The sequence below is a fragment of the Gavialis gangeticus genome, unplaced genomic scaffold (assembly GCF_001723915.1).
Source record: "Gavialis gangeticus isolate Ggan-Ray unplaced genomic scaffold, GavGan_comp1, whole genome shotgun sequence".
In the NCBI taxonomy this organism is placed as follows: domain Eukaryota; kingdom Metazoa; phylum Chordata; order Crocodylia; family Gavialidae; genus Gavialis; species Gavialis gangeticus.
In genome coordinates, this window is record NW_017729012.1 from 2,322,219 (window position 1) to 2,340,461 (window position 18,243).

Genomic DNA, 18,243 nt, shown 5'->3' on the forward strand with positions numbered 1-18,243 from the left:
CCAAAATTAGGATGGTTAGAGGAAAGAGTGAAACTTAGATTGCTTCTGCCTTGGGCTTTTTGAATGTCTGTACCTGGCCTATGTGCTTAATGTAAACCAGCTGCCAAACCAGTCAAAGCATCTGTAGGCATAATGGCAAAGAAGAGCTTGAAGTTGTGGGTTGATGCAAGACAATGAGAAGGCCTTTGTAGAAATGGATGGAAGTCCCACCCTGGCATAAGCAGTGTTGTTCAACTTTTATGGAAGTCTGGCCCTAAGCAAATTACTATTTGCTATGTGCTTGGTAGAATAAAGGAGGCAAAAGTAAAAAGACTGCTTGCGAGCCAGTCAGCAATCCTGATGCAGTTCATCATATGGAAACAATCTATAGACTGTAATAGGGATTAAAAAACAGGGCACCGCATTCAAATATAAACAGCCAAGTAAACAAATTGTATGGAATAACTGTAAGACATACAGAATTTAATAGGGATGAGATGTTTTTCATCTATTTTTCCTTACTGTGGTATATCAATGATACAATTCTCTATTGCTTTTTATGGGATAGTTTAAAAAAATCCTTACAGAGAGGGTATCATTTTCCACTGAATACTCGAGGACTATTCAATTAGGTTTTACAGACATCTATTCTTATTGTTACAACGTCCCAAACTGTGCAGGGTGCCAGGGTGGAAAAAAAAAACCCATGCCCCAGAAGGTTACAATCTAACTCACTACTGGGTAAATGACTGTGGATGTCTCTGTTGTGTCTGATGGCACCGCATGCAGGTCTGTGCCTCAGTTTTTGATGTGATCAGTGCAAATAACACAATAGTAGGGATGGGACAGAATAGAGAAAAAGAAGGATTAAAGCAATAAAATTATTCCATTCACATGTGTGCATGGTTTGGTGGTTTCAATCAAACCACCACGTTGACGGCATCTTTCTTAATAATTTTTCACACTCTACACATCAAAGCTGAAAGAGGGGGAGCAATTCAACAACACTTAAACAATAGATAGGGTCCAGCTTAAATCCACAAAAGCAACACAAAAACTCTGTCCTTTAGTCAACCAGTTGTCTATCGGGTCTGGATACCATATTACAGGGATGGGAAACATGATACAGACCATGTGTCGCCAAACTTGGGGAAAATGGGGTGGGCCTAAGCTTCATCTCTGCACTGCCTTTATCAGTCTACCTATTTTTTTAAATACAGGTTCAAACAGTACAGTTCTGCCTGCCTATGTTTTTTACCATATGAAATCAATAAAAGTAACTGCTAAGAAAAATATTAAGTTCCTGCGATCACTGTCTTGCTTTTCACTTTCAACTAAATATTAGATCCCCAGCCCAGATCCGAGTCCATATTTCTCGCTGCTTCAGCAACAAACTTGCCAAAACATCAAAGTGCTTAAGGAGACAGAGCCCTCTAAACAAGGACATGAAAAATCAAACATCATAAGCCTTTGAGAAAAATGAAAAGTCATATTAATAAAGTGGAAAAATCAGAAAAGGTATATAACGGATGTCAGCGAACACAACATTCAAAACAGGCTGCTTCCCCAAAACACAAAGTTGAACAGAAAGTACAATCCACGGCTTAGTCAATGAATCTGAAAACCATTTGTCAACTGTTTTTCAGGAAAGAGACAAAGCTGTTAATCTGAATCAAATCAGTTCTACAAACATTGCAGTCTCGGGAAGAAAAACCGTCCTTCCTGGCTCTATCCAGCCCAAGACCTGGATGTTCAGGGTTAATAGGTAAACTTAGAAGGGATGAAGAAGTTCAATCTATACATACACCAAGCAATTATGAAAGGGCTGTAAGCACATACATGTTAGCACCATGCCTATTGTTTTGCTTTGGGAGTCATATTGCCAGCACAGACAATAATACATTCATATAATCATCTCATCTAGTCAATGCAATCACGGAGACAATATATACATACTGCTGGCTTCACAACCCCCATTCGTCCCCGGAGCGAACATTTCATTACCAAAGACCTGGCAACGATGGCTTTATTTTTTTTTTTCCCCTTCAATAAAGAGAGAAAGATACTGAAGAAACTCGTGCTTTACCTTTTTTCTTTATTTTGCTTTCTGGATTTGTGCAACAACCCTATAAGTACAACAGCTGCTCGGATCCCTGCCCTTTTTGAATGCATCCTGTCAGCCGGTTGTGACATAGTTAAGGTGACACTTCCACAGGCTCTGGTGCCAATATTCCCAACCCTTGGCAAGAGACCTGCTTGGAAAAAAGTGTAATCCTCCCTCCCTCTCTAACATGCACACTTCTCTTTCTCTTCCTCGCTGTCCTCTGCCTTGTTACTCCTGCCTGATAGGTAAAGCTCTTGCTGAATCAGGTGACTTCTCTCACACCAGCGACCTTCAAGTCACCTGCCTCCCCTTCCTAGCCGACTACAGCCTCTGATTCTGCTGCTGCTCTTCTGCTCGGGGTTGCTAAGCTGCCAGCACACAGAAGGGTGGCATTTCCAAGTCAATTAAATCACTTTAAACTGTACCAGCCTCAGATGTGGTCATCCGCTCTCCGCTATCTGTCATGCCTGCGTTTAACCAGCAACCTCAATCCTTCCCCCCCCCACAGCCTTCTCAAAGAGCTGTAGATGGGGGCTTCTCTTCGGCATGTGAAAGTTAGCAATAAACTAAAGCAGAGGCAGAAATGACACACTCTGAGCATTTTCAGCGAGCCCTGTCATTTCCTGGATGGTACCCGCGAGCAAACTGAATGGAACGACCATGCGGAGCTGGGACCCACACGCAGAGACCAGCTTTTAGATGTCTTCCTCGGCTACTGCTCGTGCACGAAACGGGATCGGCACAGAAGCAGATTTGTGTGCGTGTGAGTATGCGGTGTGCTTTCAGGAGCCGGGGGGCATTTCAAAGCAGCACTGATTTTATGCTGGGGAAAACAAAGAATCCTAACAAAGGTGGGTGTCCTTCGTTACTGGCACTTGGGGAATTTGTCACTTGGCAAAAATGGAAATGCATGAGCTAAGTCAAATGGAGGGGCATGGGTTTGAGAGGCTCGCACGGCACCAGGTTTACCCAGTGGCTTTTATAATGAATGTAAGGATGTCTTTTTCCTTCTCTACAGAATGTCATTTGCTGATTGCTGCCGGGGATTAGATGACTTCTAAGAACATTAAATGAGCAGAGTCTTTATTTTTAATGCTTGGGTTCGGCTGTCACAACTGTATAGTGCTTATACTAGAGGTTTTAGCTGATACAGTTTAACAGTGAAAACCAGTACTGAAGTTCTGTAACACAGCCTTTAACATCTAAAAAGCAGGAAGAGTTTGGGGCAGGGGATTGTTTGGGTTTTTTTTTTACTTTGCAGATAATCACTCATTTTTCTTTGACTTATTAAATCTTTTCCATTTGGGACAGATCCTCAGCTGGTTAACTTGGCATACCGCCAGCATCTTGTTCATTGTGTTCATAATGTATTTCATGAATAAATCTCCTACTCTGTCTCAAAATGTACTGAGCGGTTGCTGTTAACAGGTGCGGCAAAATACAGACCCTCTGGTTCACTCCTTACATAGGGAACATGTCACATTCCCTTTTCCAGGGTGTTTTTTTAAGTAAGCTGTAAATGATCTACTTCAGAGCATCAGCCTCAACACCTTTCCCTTGCAAAGTGTTTGTTACCATGGTGATAAAACATGCTGGTATCTCTCTACTTTCACCCCCCTCCTTCTATCCTCCCATATCACTTCCCATTCATGCTGGTTTAATTTTCACATTAGAAATAAACAGGGGACCAGCTCCATCACTTTGAACATGCTACTTGCCAGATCCAGCCCATTGATTTAAGGCATGTGCAGCAAGGGATCAGGTTGGCAAAAACCTAACCTCTACAAGAGGAAAATATGAGCAACTGGCCAAAACACCTAGAGTTGTGCTCCTCTTTTCCTCTACAGCCAGGATCTTAGACGCTATAATAAACCTATTAGATCATCTAGTCTGTTTAAATTGTTCCCTATGGTGTACTGTCCAAGTCTTTATCCAGTCTACTCCTACTGTATTAAGAAGACAGCCCCTTTGATAATAACAGTGAAGTTAGAGACATCCTCCCTACTGAAGTATAAGTATTCACTGGATCTTATTTCCCAAGATACTAAGAGAGTAAGCATCTAGTCTCATATTCTTCCTCAGACTCCAAGGCCATGCACAGACCACTGGGCACTGTTTGAACAATCAGATATTCATTTAAATTGGGATGCCGGGGCGGGCACGGGAGAGTCTCTTTACAGAGCAGACTGACTAAGAACTATCATATATATGTATCAATCAGCAAATGATCTCTTTCCATAGCATCCTGCAGCAGCCTTCTTCAGCAGGTAGTTCATAAGGGCACAGTGGGAAACGCATCAATGCAGTAGACCAACTGGGTCCTGCTAAAGACAGTCCTGCTAAAGGCAGGAATACAACTGCCTGCACCATGTCGAGTACTAAGAAGCATATCGAAAACGAGATAAACCAAGCAAAAACTTGCAATGAGAACTTGAGAGTAATTATCCTTAGATCTCCACTAACAATAGGACTTAGAGGAAGGGGATGGTAGAGGAGGTGCAATCAAACAACATTCACTCATAAGTCCCCTACTTTAGGGTCTTAATAAGGAGATGCACATGAATCTAAGCTACCTGTAAGTGGGGAAGTCAATGATTAACCCAACAGAGGGCTTTCCTGGCAAAGTCCATAACAAACATGTTTGTTCAGGAGCTTTAAAAAGCAACAGACAATGTCTGACATGGAACAGGCAGCTTTCATTTCTTCTTTGCCTCCTGATCTCAGCAGTCGTTCAAGGACAGTTCATCCATGTGAAAATGTGACCCTTGCTATGCTGTGAAAAATCACTGAGCTTGTGCTGAACTTCTGTGTAAGTGCTGGATGCACCTGGATGCCTCCGGGCAGCTTTAACTGCTGTACCCAATGTTTCAAAGACACTGAGAACACAGAAGGCAAGGGAAAAAGGGCCTCTTGCTTGGCTGAACTCACTCTGCCACCACTCTCCTGCTGTTTTGACACCCACGGCTACATACAGTTTTGCTGGGGTGTGCAATACATATCTTGGAGGAGAGTAATGATAGTACACATTTACAACTAGTAGACCCCCAAATGAACATATACATCAGTACTGTGGGGCAGCAGCTGGCAACCTTTTATGGTCATGGAGCTGGACTGACCCAGCTCAGGTCAGACATGGGAGGGGGCTAGCACCTAGCTGGTGCCACTTTTCCCCATGGCAGCACCGGAAAATGATGGCAGCTGAAGCCCCCTGTCACCAAATGCTGCCTTGCATCCATGAGCTAAATCAAACGACTCCATGGGCTAGATCCAGCTCACAAGCCATTGGTCTAGTCACCGTCCCCATGAACTGCAATACAACACGTTCCTTCTCATGGTAAAGCTCCCTCCATCGTGAGAGGAGATCCATTTTAGCACTACTCTAAAGTATTGCAGCTGGCATCTAACACCCACCAGGCACAATTTTACGAGAGTCACACGTGAAATAGGAGGAACTGTTAGGAAGTTTACAAAGAGGGAAACCCATACTTCACAGCTCTGCATCTGCATACCACAAATATTCGTTAGCCTGATATTCACCTTATAATGACTGAAATTCTTATACCTTCCCATGCTTAGTTCACCCTGATTCTTTGATGTGATTTCACATGCTGAAATACCAATAAAGCACCATTTTTTTCAGAGAATATGAACATGCCATCAAAATCCGTCTCGAGGGAAAGCTGCGTTTAAGATAACCTCTCATTACCCGAAAGTGCCATGCTTAAGGTTAGCAGGATAACCTTAGCTCTGCCTCTTGTGCACACACTTCAATACAGTCTTAAGTTATACAATCACATTCTTCCCATTGCACAGAAGCCCTGTAAAATTTCTTTGCAGCCCTGTTATAACCAACTTTTTACACCACTTTAGCCACATCACTGTAAAAAAGAGATATATTCATCAACATGATTAACACCAGAATGGTTGAAGTGACCACATGATCAGAGAATCATAGAAAATGAGGGTTGGAAGGGATCTCAGGAGGTCACATCTAGTCCAACCCCCTGCTCAAAGCAGGACCAGCCCCAACTACATCATCCCAGCCAAGGCTTTGTCTAGCCAGGTCTTAAAAACCTCCAAGGATGGAGAGTTTACCACCTCTCTGGTTAACCTGTTCTAGTGTTTTACTACCCTCCTGGTCAGAAAATCCTTCCTAATATCTAACCTAAACTGCCCTTGCTGCAACTTGAGCCCAAGGCTCCTTGTTCTGTCATCTGCCACCACTGTGAACAGCCCACCTCCATCCTCTTTTGAACCACCCTGCAGGGAGTTGAAGGCTGCTATCAAATCCCACCTCAGTCTTCTCTTCTCTAGACTAAATAAGCCCAAGTCCCTCAGTCTTTCCTCATAAATCATGACCCCCAGCCCACGAACCATTTTTGTTGTCCTCCGCTAGACTCTCTCCAATTTGCCCACATCCTTTCTGTAGTGGGGGCCCAAAAGTGGACACAATACTCCAGATGTGGCCTCACCAGTGCTGGATAGAGGGGAAGAATCACTTCCCTGGACCTACTGGTAGGTACCATCTCATTCCAGCAGACTTATGCATGTGCATAGCTTCACGTGTATGAGCAGTCATTGTGAGTTAAGCACATAGGTAGGTCCTTAAGGGGATCAACATTAAAGTCAGTGTGCTCAATTCAAAGCCTGCTGAAGTTAAGAAACTTTCAGCTTATTTTTGGATCAGGTTTCGAAGCAAAGGTCTTTCAAATCGCTGAAGAGGACAGATCAATTTGAAGAGGTGCGCATCATTACTCTACATTTTCCCCCCCGTAAAATAAGCCCTATTATAAACTGGAAGGCCTCATAGTTTCTCAAATCAAACATTAAAATGTGCACTTCCATCCCATTGACACTATGTTATATGACACCAGTCTCTCTGAGGCAGCTGGCAGAACTCAAGTAGATTTGGGGGGGAGAAATATAATAAACCTTGATGCCGTCTTAATCATCCTTTAATGCAAAGAGCACTTAACTCCCACTGTGAAGCCTTTTAATAAAGTATTTGTTGGACCAACAAATCCCTTTGTTCTTGCTGAAAATATCTGGCTGCTCTCCTTCAAACAGAAATCATCTGAGTCTGACAAATTTCTGAGGCAATTGCAAAAAAAAAAAAATTATTAAAACCCATTTTCATGCCAAATTACATCAAGTCTCTGGCACCTTATTACTTTACATTTAAAGGAGGGGGAGAACGCTGATTTTTAAAACTTATACTTCTCTCATTAAACAGGCAGCTTTGAATTTCATTGAGTTTCTCTGTCTCTGGAGACACTTCCCTCCCCTCCCCACCCCACCAGACAAGTTAAGTATCAATCTTCTCTTGTTTTATGCTGAAGTGGTTTTGTATTGATTTTTAAAGATGTTCAATTTTCTCATGTTTGGAAATAGAGAATCACTTAGGTAGCTACACTTAGCCAATATTTTCTTTTCAACCTAAATATGGCAAATGTGTCTCCAGTATAATCAATTTATTTTGGCTCTCATGTTCAGCCTATTTGTAATTTATAGGAAGACAGAAGCATAATGAGCAAGTATTACTAGAATGGTACTTTCAAAAATGGTTGTGGTGAAGGCACCAGTTTGATCTCTAGAGTCCCAATCCCCTGATCTCCCAGGGCCTCCCCATATGACCTTGGGCAAGTCAGTTCACCAAGAAAAAGGTTTTGGGCACCTAAGTGTTAGGTGCTGCATGGCCTAATGGTTCGTTCTCTTCTTTTAAAACACACCCAGAAGAGGAAAAGGTGGTGCTGCTACCCCCCACATATATAACAGCCCAATGGTTAGAGTGCCCATCCAGGATGCTGAGCCCTGTGACTGAAGAGGCATTTCACATGAAACGATCAGTGGATCACACCAGAGCCCAGGGGGCCCAAGCCCGTAGACTGCCCTAACCATTAGGCACAGAGTCATGCTGTATGCTGTACCCTCTCTCTGGGCTAATGAACCTTGAGAATTGTTTTCTGTAGCTGCAACAGGAAGCGTCAAGAGTATCCCCACCCAGAACCTGCTACAGTCTGGGGCTCAGGGCCCTTTCCTGGGAGATGTGGGTTTGACTCCTCCTCAAGCAGACGTGGAATTTGAACCCAAGTCTCCCACGTCCTGGGCCCATGATTTAAACACTAGGTACTGGATAAAACAAGCAGCAGCAGCATCACTGCCTCTGCCTGTTTCTTAGAATGCAGTGGCTGCCCCATTATATTTTCTAGGGGACCTTATCGTAAAAGGCAGCTCTGAAGATGCCGACCAGATGGTCCCCGTCTGGGTTAAAGACAGAGGAACATCTACGTCCTGGATCCATTCATGGACAGAACAAGGTGCAGAGCTGCTCAGACTAGAGGTGCACATATGCAGGGGAAGAACCTCAATGTACCTAGTGAACTATAAAGACAAGTGTGGTCAGACACCTCCATAATTAGGCAGCTGTTGAGCTGGGAGGTTCAGAATCACATACCCATATGTGTGAGCACCTAAATCTCACCTATACCCTTTTTTGGATCTAGTCCTTCACTTCTGTGCCCTAGCTGCCTCTCACAAATAGGAGATGCTTTCTCTACTTCCTTCCCTGTTTGATCTATCTTTTGGGGCAGGAACATTTTTTCGTCCAGGTAAGGCACTGAGCAAAATGGGGCCATGAGCTCAGCTGAACGCAGAGCTGTCAGCAATACTGCAATAGAATCAACAATGTAATACCACTTTGGAGGAAAGCAATTCAACATTCCCATTTCTTTCCCTAGTCGCAGCTCAGATATTAAGTCTGAGAAAGTGTTTGCAGCAAAGGAGAGAAAGGGGAGAAAATGTCTTTTTAGGGTTTTATTTCCCCCGGGGGCATTTTTTTTTAAACAACCCAGTATTTGGTTCAATGTGTGGGGATAATAAAGGCAAGAAATGTTTGTTCTTCAGAACTACTGCTGTGAGTCAGAGTTAAAAGGCATCATAAGCTGCAATGATTTAACAAACTCCACTGTGGAGGACTGATCTTTACTGGAAACCAGAAATTGCACCTCCCCAGCCAGACATTCGGCCCTCTTCAATCAAAATCATGGGCTGCACAGCACCACCCATTTGTAAGACACAAACATTTCTTGGTTTTGGAAGATGTAGAACAGTTCTTCAGCCAGGATAACTGGCAGCTCGTATCCGGGAGTTGATCATATTCGTTTCACGGAATTGCTTGTTTCAGCAAAGGCCATGCTAGCAAATGTCAGAACAGGCATCTTAAGGATTCATCCTTGTGTCCACAGCCAGAGCTAAAGCACTAAAGAAAAGCTTCTGTTTTGAGGCTGGGCCAGATCCAACCATAGCACAGAGTGAGCAGCACACCACAGAGCAGTCTTCAGAGTGGTCATTAATTTATCACTTCACTCAACAAGTGGTATTTCGCCTAAGCCAAAATTGTATTAAATACACCAGGTTGGTCTGGTGGAAAAAAACAGTCTGAAGGGTTCCCTGCAGAGCTCATATGCAAAGATAATATTGTATATGAGGGAGATTTCTGATCACAACATCTGGTGTTCTTCAATCTTCCCCTCAATGGTTCTGTTTGCAGGTAAGTACCAAAGGAAGAAGAGGTACAGTGTTTTTGTTTTCTACTGTCCAGTGAAAGCCCTCTAGGATTGATAGGCCTGGTAGGTCATTAAAGCCTGAGAATGAGTAGCAGAGGACACAAGGGCTCATCTGTTGCTGGAGTGCCCAAAACATTTTCTGCTTCTGCTCTCTTTCCTGCTGGAGGTCCATTGTGTTCCTCTATAATGCATGTTCCTTGATCTCACACTCCCATTGTGAGTCATCTTCCCAAAGAAATGGCACATCATGCACACTAAGTAATGATTTCTGCTTGACAAATAGACTGTGAAATGGACTAGTGGATTCACAAAGGGAACCTGGTGCATAAAGGGGAATGTATGTCAGGTTGCAGATGGTGCTAAAATACAAGCCATGTGCACGTTCAGGCTGAGAGCACACTGGACAAGAGGAACGTGGGGAAGCTCCACTTGGAGCCAAGGAGGAATGCTACTCAAGAGGTCCGAAAAAAATCATTGCACATGAACCCTTCTTCTACAGTAGCTTCTCCAGGGAGCACTACAGTGTGCTAGCTACAGCATCCAGAAGTCACATGGCTGAGAAGGCCAGTCTCCCTCCTTTTTTAAGGTGAACACAGTGCAGACAGCAAAAGGAGATCTCCTCTCCACTGCCTTTACTGGGATAAAATGGCCCATTGTCTGCATGGACAGCTTGGGTAGAGACAGACATTACACATAAACCGGTTTAAGTGATCAGAAACAGGTTTAAACCTGTAACAGAACCATTGTTCAGTGCACATAAACCAACTTGAAAAGGGATGAAACCAGTTTGAGATAAACCTGGTTGAATGTAGTATCAGATTTAACTGATTTGGCTCAAACCAATTTATGCAATGGCTGTCCCAGACCCCTTGCTGGTTTGAGTTAAACCAGACACCCCCAGCATCCTAGCATGCTCTCTGGGTGGGGTGGGGCTCTCTGCTCCACAGTAGGGCTGGCCCCTTCCATCTGCTCCCTGGCTGGAGCTCCAGCAGAGACCTGTAGACACAGCAGGGTCTGCATGGCTTCCCCTTGCCCTCCCTCCTCCCCTGCCACTGCACACTGCTTAAGCAGGAATCTACCCCCTCCCTCCCTCCTATCTCCCACAGCACAGCCCCCATCCCCATGGCCCCTAGGCACATGGTATGCTAGGTAATGCTGAGAGGTGTCTGTGTGTGAGCCTCTCTCTCCATTTCACTGGAACAGGTAGACAGAACAGTGATGGCTTAGGGTTAGTTGGAGCTAATCAGCAGGCCAGCAGATAAGCTGTTTAAGAAGGGTTTGAAGTAATGGAGAGTTTTGCTGATGAGGTGATAATCACTGTTATCACTGCTTGCTCTTTGCTGCAGACAGTATAAAGAAGCAGGGAGAGGGAGATTGAAAAGCTCCGTATCATCAACAGATGCATGCACAGCACCCCTCCCCTCCTTGCCTCAGAGGGCTAGCAGGAGTCTGGGGTTTGGCAACACTCCTGCCCCTTGAGCAGCCAGCAGCCTGGGACTGTGCAGGGAGACCTCCCTAATCAGAGGTCCTGCAGGGGCCTGGCCATGCCCCACTCCCTCAGCTCAGTGTTGTGCAAGGGAAGGGAGGGCTACTCTAGCGCCCCCAGCTTCTAGCCTGAGCCACTGCAGGCATGTGCCTGAATTTCCTCAGTCCAGAGAGAATGTCTATCCAGTTACAAACCAGTTCAGCCTAGCCAAGTTAGACTAACCTGCAAAGTTTGAATCAATTCAGACTCAGGCTTTTTGAATATCTGTCCCTAACCCTCAAGACCTTATGCTGCATTTAGACCTTGAATGAGACATAAGTGGTGCATAGGCACATACCGTGACCCTGCTGAGGTGAGAAATTTCAACCATAAAGCCTGGGGCCTTCAGAGGTGTTTTATGAGGAATGGACTGTTTACTGAGAGAGGAGGGTGGCCCCTCCCACCAGAGATAGTTGTAGGAAATGAATTCATCTGAAAAGCCAGAAAATATCACTTCCTATCTTCTCCTTGATTAAGAGTCCCAGCTGGGTCAGCTCCCCTGATATAATGTCATGCAGTGTAGTTCTGTGACTAGTGCAATCAGCAGGGACTCGAGAGACCCCGGTGTCTATTGCCAGCTCTAGGCAAGATGGTGGGTTAATGACCTTGGACAAGTTACTGTTGCTGTCTTAGTTTCTCTAACTAAGTTTCCTATGATCTGTACAAAAAGGCTCCAAACATCTCCTTTGTTAATAGTTTTGAGATCTGCACAGTGCCTGAACCAAGGCATTGCATGGCCTCATGTGGCCTTTTCCTTTTTTTAATTGCTTTTTATAACACTGTCCTTTTTTAATGATTAAATAACCTTTGAGAAAGACAGCTGCAATTGCTATGTAAAAAAAATAAACACATGTTAAAAATGACATGACATTTATGCTTCAGGCAAAACAGTTTTGCAACTAAACAACTATTTTAATTCAAAGGGTGTTAAGGAGAAATTAATTTTAAGTTTGAACAATTACATGCCATGATTAATACATCATTTGGATGACTGGATCATGGTTGCAAATCTTCGCATTTTCTTTGGGGCACTAGGACTGCCCACTTAAAAAAAAAAAAAAAAGAGGGATCTAGAAATATCACTTTGTGACAGGATCAAAGCTTCACCCACTAGCATCACAGAACCTCCCATGAATTATTGATTTTCTTTTTTTTAATTTTGTTTGTTTTTTAAGAGCCATATATTCACAGAATAATACAGACCATTATTTTACTGCAACTGTGAGATTAAATCACAGTCAATTCCAAGTGGTCTATTGACTTCCCTAAACTGCTAATGGTTGCAAGTTATGTTCGAGCCATTAAACGCAGAGTATTGTCATTTAAATATAAATAGTGAGAGGGAGCAGAGCCTAGTGGTCAAAAGCAATGCCTTAAGTGTTCTCAGCTAATGAAAATCCATGGACTCATTAAGCATTCAGAGATTTTAGGATGATCACCTCAAAGAGGTGAGCAATATAAGTATCGTGCGTAGTACAAGGCAAAATACCATAAGGCACCACCATAAGAAGACAAAGTAATTGGACCTAATCCTAATGTCCTTACTCAAAACTCTACACGCTGGCTCTGAAGGACGCAAACCCTGAGGAAGAAAGAAGATCACAAAGCAGGAATTAAAAAGGACAAACTCGCAGCCTGCGTTCAGACACCAAAAGCCTTAACCAGACAATGGCTGCCCAGGAGAGCCTGCCTACCTTTGTACACCTATAGCAGGATGTCTTTTGGCAAACAGGATGATCAAAGGACTAGAAATGGAGAGGAGAGGAACAAGAGAAGGGTATAAATGACAGAAAAAATTAGGGCCCGATGTTGCACAGGAGGAGCCCATCACATTCCTGTGTTATCCGGCTTAGGAGAGAGAGAGCTTGGCCAGCCTGGATACAATGAGAAAACTGAGTGAGATTGTTTCAGCTACGCAGGCGGAAAAGTACAAGAGTGCATCCAATTTTAAGAGGAGCATCACAAGGAAAACTATTTCAGTTCTTCATGATAGGTTATAGACAGGCTGAGGTAACCCAGATTGCTGATTTTATGGCTCCAGTTAAAAAAATAGCACGTACCAAGAAGATAGGAAGCAGCTATTTTTCTCCTGACGGAAAATTGTTCTACGCAGTCAGGGGACTTGAACATAGTCAAGGACACCACTCCTGTGATGCTGCAAGGACCAAGGATATGGTAGCGTGAACTAAAGGAATTGATTTACATGAAAGGTGGATTAAAATAAAAGGAAAATAAACAAAGATACCTAGGACTTGATTTTCCAGGCCTTGTGCTTGGTAGCGTCTTTTACTTTCAGTTCAGACTATGTTCTCTACCCACATTTTACAGGTGCAAAGAACAAAAAGGGTTTAAAGCAACAGAAAAATATGATGGTGTGAACTCAGACTGGGTTTGTGTATGTCACAGACAGCCTGGTCCTGCAAAAATACATGCATGTGGGCTGGGCTTTGCAAAAAAGCCTAAGGGATACTCAGCTGCCATTCTTCCATTGCATCTTCACAAGAAAAAAAGAAGCATTATTAATTTGAGTTAGACACCACAGTGAAGACTGTTTTTTAATCCTGGAATCAGTTACCAGGTTGAGTTGAAGATTATTAGGACCTGCCTTGAGAAGGTAATTGCATTAATATCTACAGCAGAATTTGATCCTGCCCATCCCTGTGTAGAAATGTAGATATTGCAACAGACATTTTGTCCAACGTGGTTTTAAAATACCTGGTTCACCTTTTTTTAATTAAAGGCTCCTGAATCAAATTTTAACTTGCTCTCTTCCGGCGGCATCATTTATAAACACATCACGCACAGAAGATGGTGAACTGTACATTCCACAATTTTAAGACTAAAAGGCAAAAAAGGTTATGCCTCAAGTCTTGCAGCTGGCCCATATGGGCCATAAAATGCAAACTGGAATGTGCCGAATTGTATTTCTTTGTGCAATTGAGGCAGACCAATAGCATAAGCCAGGAAAAGGATTAGCATCGAATCATTTTATCTTGGGTTTTTTTGGTAAAGAAAAGAAAGACAAACTGATTGAAAAATCCAACTAATTATGCACAAACAATGGATATAAGGTCATGGAATAATGGTATCCTGGGAGGGAGATGGGTGACCTGCTGTCAGGAACTTGCAACCATCCTCTCCCCTCCAGACTACTAAATGGGACTGTTTCTCCAGGAAGATTCAACCTATATGGAAAAGGGAGGGTAGAGAGAAAAGGAGCTCTTGGTATAGAAGGGTATCTATAGGGGCATCATCTAAAATAAGTGGAAGGTATCCATCCAACTACCTCTTGACAAGATGGCAGGACCAATCAGCAATGACATCAGTGCTTTAACTTGCGTGGATTCAAGTAAACATGCATAAATTGCTTTGATTTGCATCAGTTTTTCAGTACTGAGTCTGGGTTGGGGAAATGTGCAACGCTTCCAAAACACCCAAGCTTCACCTGGGATTGTATTGAAAAGCAGGCAAGAAACATGCATTAAACATGACAAATACTAGCCCCGGGGTTCACTTGGAATTGGTTTCACTCTTGCTGAACTTCATCAAATCATTTTCTCCATGCTCACTGGAGGTGGTGGTGGCTGGTCTGGGCTTTGCTCGGAGGCGCTGGGCAGCAGCCACTGTCAGAGGCAGCAGGCAGGGGACAGAGAGCGGTCAGGATTAGGGCTCTGGATGGACTTGTGAGATCCAACCTCGGTTCTCTGCTCTGCCTCAAACTTCCTGCAGCTCATTCAGTTCCTCCGTGCCTCAATTTATCATCTATAAAAAGGGGGCAACAATACTTCCCTACCTAAAAGACCCTGAGGACATGTCCATTAACAAATACATGTGGTCATATTTGAGGCTGTATAAATATCTAAACAGACAGGGAACAAAGTGGACAGTCTCAGTAGGTCTATTTCCATTTTAAGCACAGTAACCTTACTGCCTTATTCCTGAGCTGGGTCTGGCCCCGGTAGCTAACTCCCTTCAGCACAATTACTAGGCTTCTTATGAAATAAAGAGATGTGAACGAAGTTGCTCCAAAAGGACAAGAAAAAAAAGCTCGGCAAATGACCTCTTGTTTTGCTACAAAGCCAAAGCGCCGTCAGTTTTCATTACCCAGTGAAAGCAGAACAGGACTGCATGCGAGTGCCAGTCATGTTTGAAGATCAACAAAACTTAAGATAAGCTGCCTGTAATTGCTGGGAAGCAGAGAGCAGAATAGATGAACACATAATGAGAGGGGCTGTAACATGTGCACCCATTCTGTGGTCAGACAGGTTTAAGCAAGACCCTGCAGTATGTTTGGATTAATCCTAAAGAAAGACGTGAAGATCAGAATGAGCACAATATTGTTCCTGGATTTCTATCTGTCTTTGCTTAGAAGCTTGGCTCTCTCTTAGATGCACTATGTTACTTTTGATGGTATTGCATGACTCCCTCTTTCAATTTGCATGGCAAAAAGGTGAGGCTAACTAGTAAGGGTCTACTTAAATCATGGTTTCACGAGAATTACAAAATCCAGGATTGTTCACAAAATCATCAGACAAAAAAACACTTTATAACTGGAGCCCCAGTGGGAGCCAGTGGTCCTCACTGCCACTGTGGCCCAGCCTTTCAGCCTGCCCAAGAGGGGAAGGTGCTGGATGGTGGAGTGGCACAAAGGACAGCAAAAAAGATGGTCACTGTCCCCTTGGTTGTAGCCGTGTTGGTCTAAAGACTAAGGCTAACAAAGTTCTTTGGGTAAATATGATGTCTTTTATTAGACCAACTTCACAGTGGGAATAAATTGTTCTTTGCAAGCTTTTGGGCATGAACACCCTTCTTCAGACATAGGGAGAGTCCTTATCGGTTTTACAGCCCAATCAGGGGGCCCAGTTTGAGTAGGTGTTACCTTATTTCTTTACAAACCGCACCAGCAAAATCTCCTGACTCCACCTAGTCCCATTCAGAAAGGCAGCAATCCTGTTGGGCTAAGCACAGACCTTTTGCAAGACCTAACATCCTCAAAAGCATCTATGTAACAGGCAACAAACACATCTTAAGCATCTAAAACACATATGCACAATAGAAATATAACCCTCACTCTCAGTGGAAGCTTTGAAATCCTAACCACCCTGCTGGATCTGTTTTGTCTGCCTAACAAGTCCCTGAAGGCACTTCTGCAGACTTTAAAGCTCCAGTTTTAGTAGACCATTTAGATCTGAATGTAAGCAATGTTTAAAATATGCTGTTTGAATGCAAAACAAAGCAGTAAAAACCAACCACAGGAACTTATGCCTTAGACAGGATCAGTCCAAGGCACAAAGCAACCCTGCGGTTACGCCTGTAGCAAGTTTCTTCTTCAACCCCAGGCACAAGCTGAGCGATGCAGATGGGCCCACAGAACAGAAGACAAGAGGCGCTTAAATCAACTAAGCTTAACCATGGACCTCAACAATGAAGAATTAAGCCAGTAAAGTCAATGAAGCACCACCAATTTATCCCAGCTGCAGATCTGGAGGTATCAATGCTTTTTCTACCCGAATTCTGTAGAATATAGTTCCACATCAGCAAACATCTAAACTCAATACACATAGCTCCAAATCTTCTCTTATACCCCTTTGAGGACAGCAAGAAACATTTCTGCTTTAAACAGCAAGCAGGTAATGCCACTTTACTGGAAGATGTGTATGCAAACTGTCGCTACCAGGGAACAAAGATCCAGGGAAGCACAGACCTCCTCCAACCTCTGTCTTCAGCCTTTGTTTCCACCGAGGAGACTAGAGCCAGTCAAATTATTTGCTGTAAATACCTCATCATTGAAATTGGGTTTTTTTCCTGCTTGGGAACTGATCCCAGTTTCTTTTAGCGTATCCATTATTCCTGAATACCCAGTGGATAGCACGTGCACAAGAATTTCAGCCAGAGGTATTTGTACTGCTTGCCTAGACAATTCTATTCATTGTGTGCGGCATGAGTTAACACATGCTCAAAATGCAATGATAAAATGGTTAACATCTGTACAACACTTTGAAAACAAAAAGTACCATGTCATGGCAATGTTATCATGAGCAGGAGCCTACTTAAAAATATTCTGGAAATGTGAAGTCATTTTTAACATCATTCAAATTAAGGTAATAAAAGCACTAGGATAAATTATTACCCAGGTACTGGTGCATACCATGATGGCTTCTCATTAGCCAGGATACACTGAGTGGAAAAGTAGCTTTTTAAAGAAAACCAGCTTAGATACTTTTGTACAGAAGTGGCATTAGTATCCCTTTCATGTTGCTGTATAGAACTGTAGGATGTAAAGTAAGTCAGACAAGTAATGCCGGTGTCAGTACAGTAATAAGTGAATTTGCATCAATTATTTTCCTCTTGGGTACAGCGCATTGAGTGTGGTTTCAGACTGTGGGACATGGCCATTTGTGCCTTGATGCTGAAACTCATACTTCAGCACCAAGTCAGGACACCAGGATCTGCTGTTTGCCTTGCCCTAAAAGCTTATTCACATCATTTCACTTATATGAGCTGACCGCTGTGTAAAAAGAAGATACAAATATTTGCCTCTTTCAAAGGGGTGCTTGCGCCCTGTTTATTAAAACCCTTTGTGAGCCAAGGATTTCTTGCTTTCCACCTGTTCCATCTCCAACCCAATCCTTCCAAGCAGATGCTAGGCAATCACTCCAAATATCCAGCCTGCCAGCTTTCCTGAATGCCAGCCCTCCTATCTGTCCTTTATACGAAGTCCATATTCCTTGGCTTCATTTCCAGAGGTCTGCACAACTTCCTTGCTACCCACATCTCACTTGTTCTTTCCTTCGAGAGCCCTTTCATTCCTTATGTCCTTCCTTAACCACCTTCTCTACTCCCAGCTTCACGGCACAATTGTTGGGCATTCAGCTCGAGCTACATTAAAGAAACCGATTTCCAGAAAGTGCTGAGTGCCTGCTGTCTGCAACACAGGCCCCTAGGTAGCATATCAAGGTAGGCACCCAAAATCAATAGCCTTTCTGAAAGCCCTGATCCAAGGCTTCTGCTGAAGTCAATGGAAAGACCCCTGTTGACTTCAGCTTGCTTTGAATATAGCTCTGTCTGCA

General features: G+C 43.4%; 1 protein-coding gene and 1 long non-coding RNA gene across 6 annotated transcripts in view; one reads left to right on the forward strand and one right to left on the reverse strand.

Moving 5' to 3' along the window:
• Nucleotides 1-18,243, reverse strand: part of RAP1GAP2 (RAP1 GTPase activating protein 2) — a 318,489-nt gene that overhangs the window by 165,393 nt on the left and 134,853 nt on the right. Inside the window, exon 1 of one of the 5 annotated variants that reach the window (XM_019511026.1) lies at nt 2,066-2,184. The exons of the other annotated variants lie outside the window; for them this stretch is intronic. Coding sequence (XP_019366571.1) covers nt 2,066-2,172 — 107 coding nt within the window. The 5' untranslated portion in view covers nt 2,173-2,184. Of the gene's footprint in view, nt 1-2,065; nt 2,185-18,243 lie in introns of those variants that run through there. 5 annotated transcript variants of the gene reach the window in all.
• LOC109293214 lies at nt 2,843-3,486 on the forward strand. Its single transcript, XR_002096267.1, has 2 exons — nt 2,843-2,934; nt 3,102-3,486. It is a non-coding gene; the product is annotated as an uncharacterized LOC109293214 (long non-coding RNA).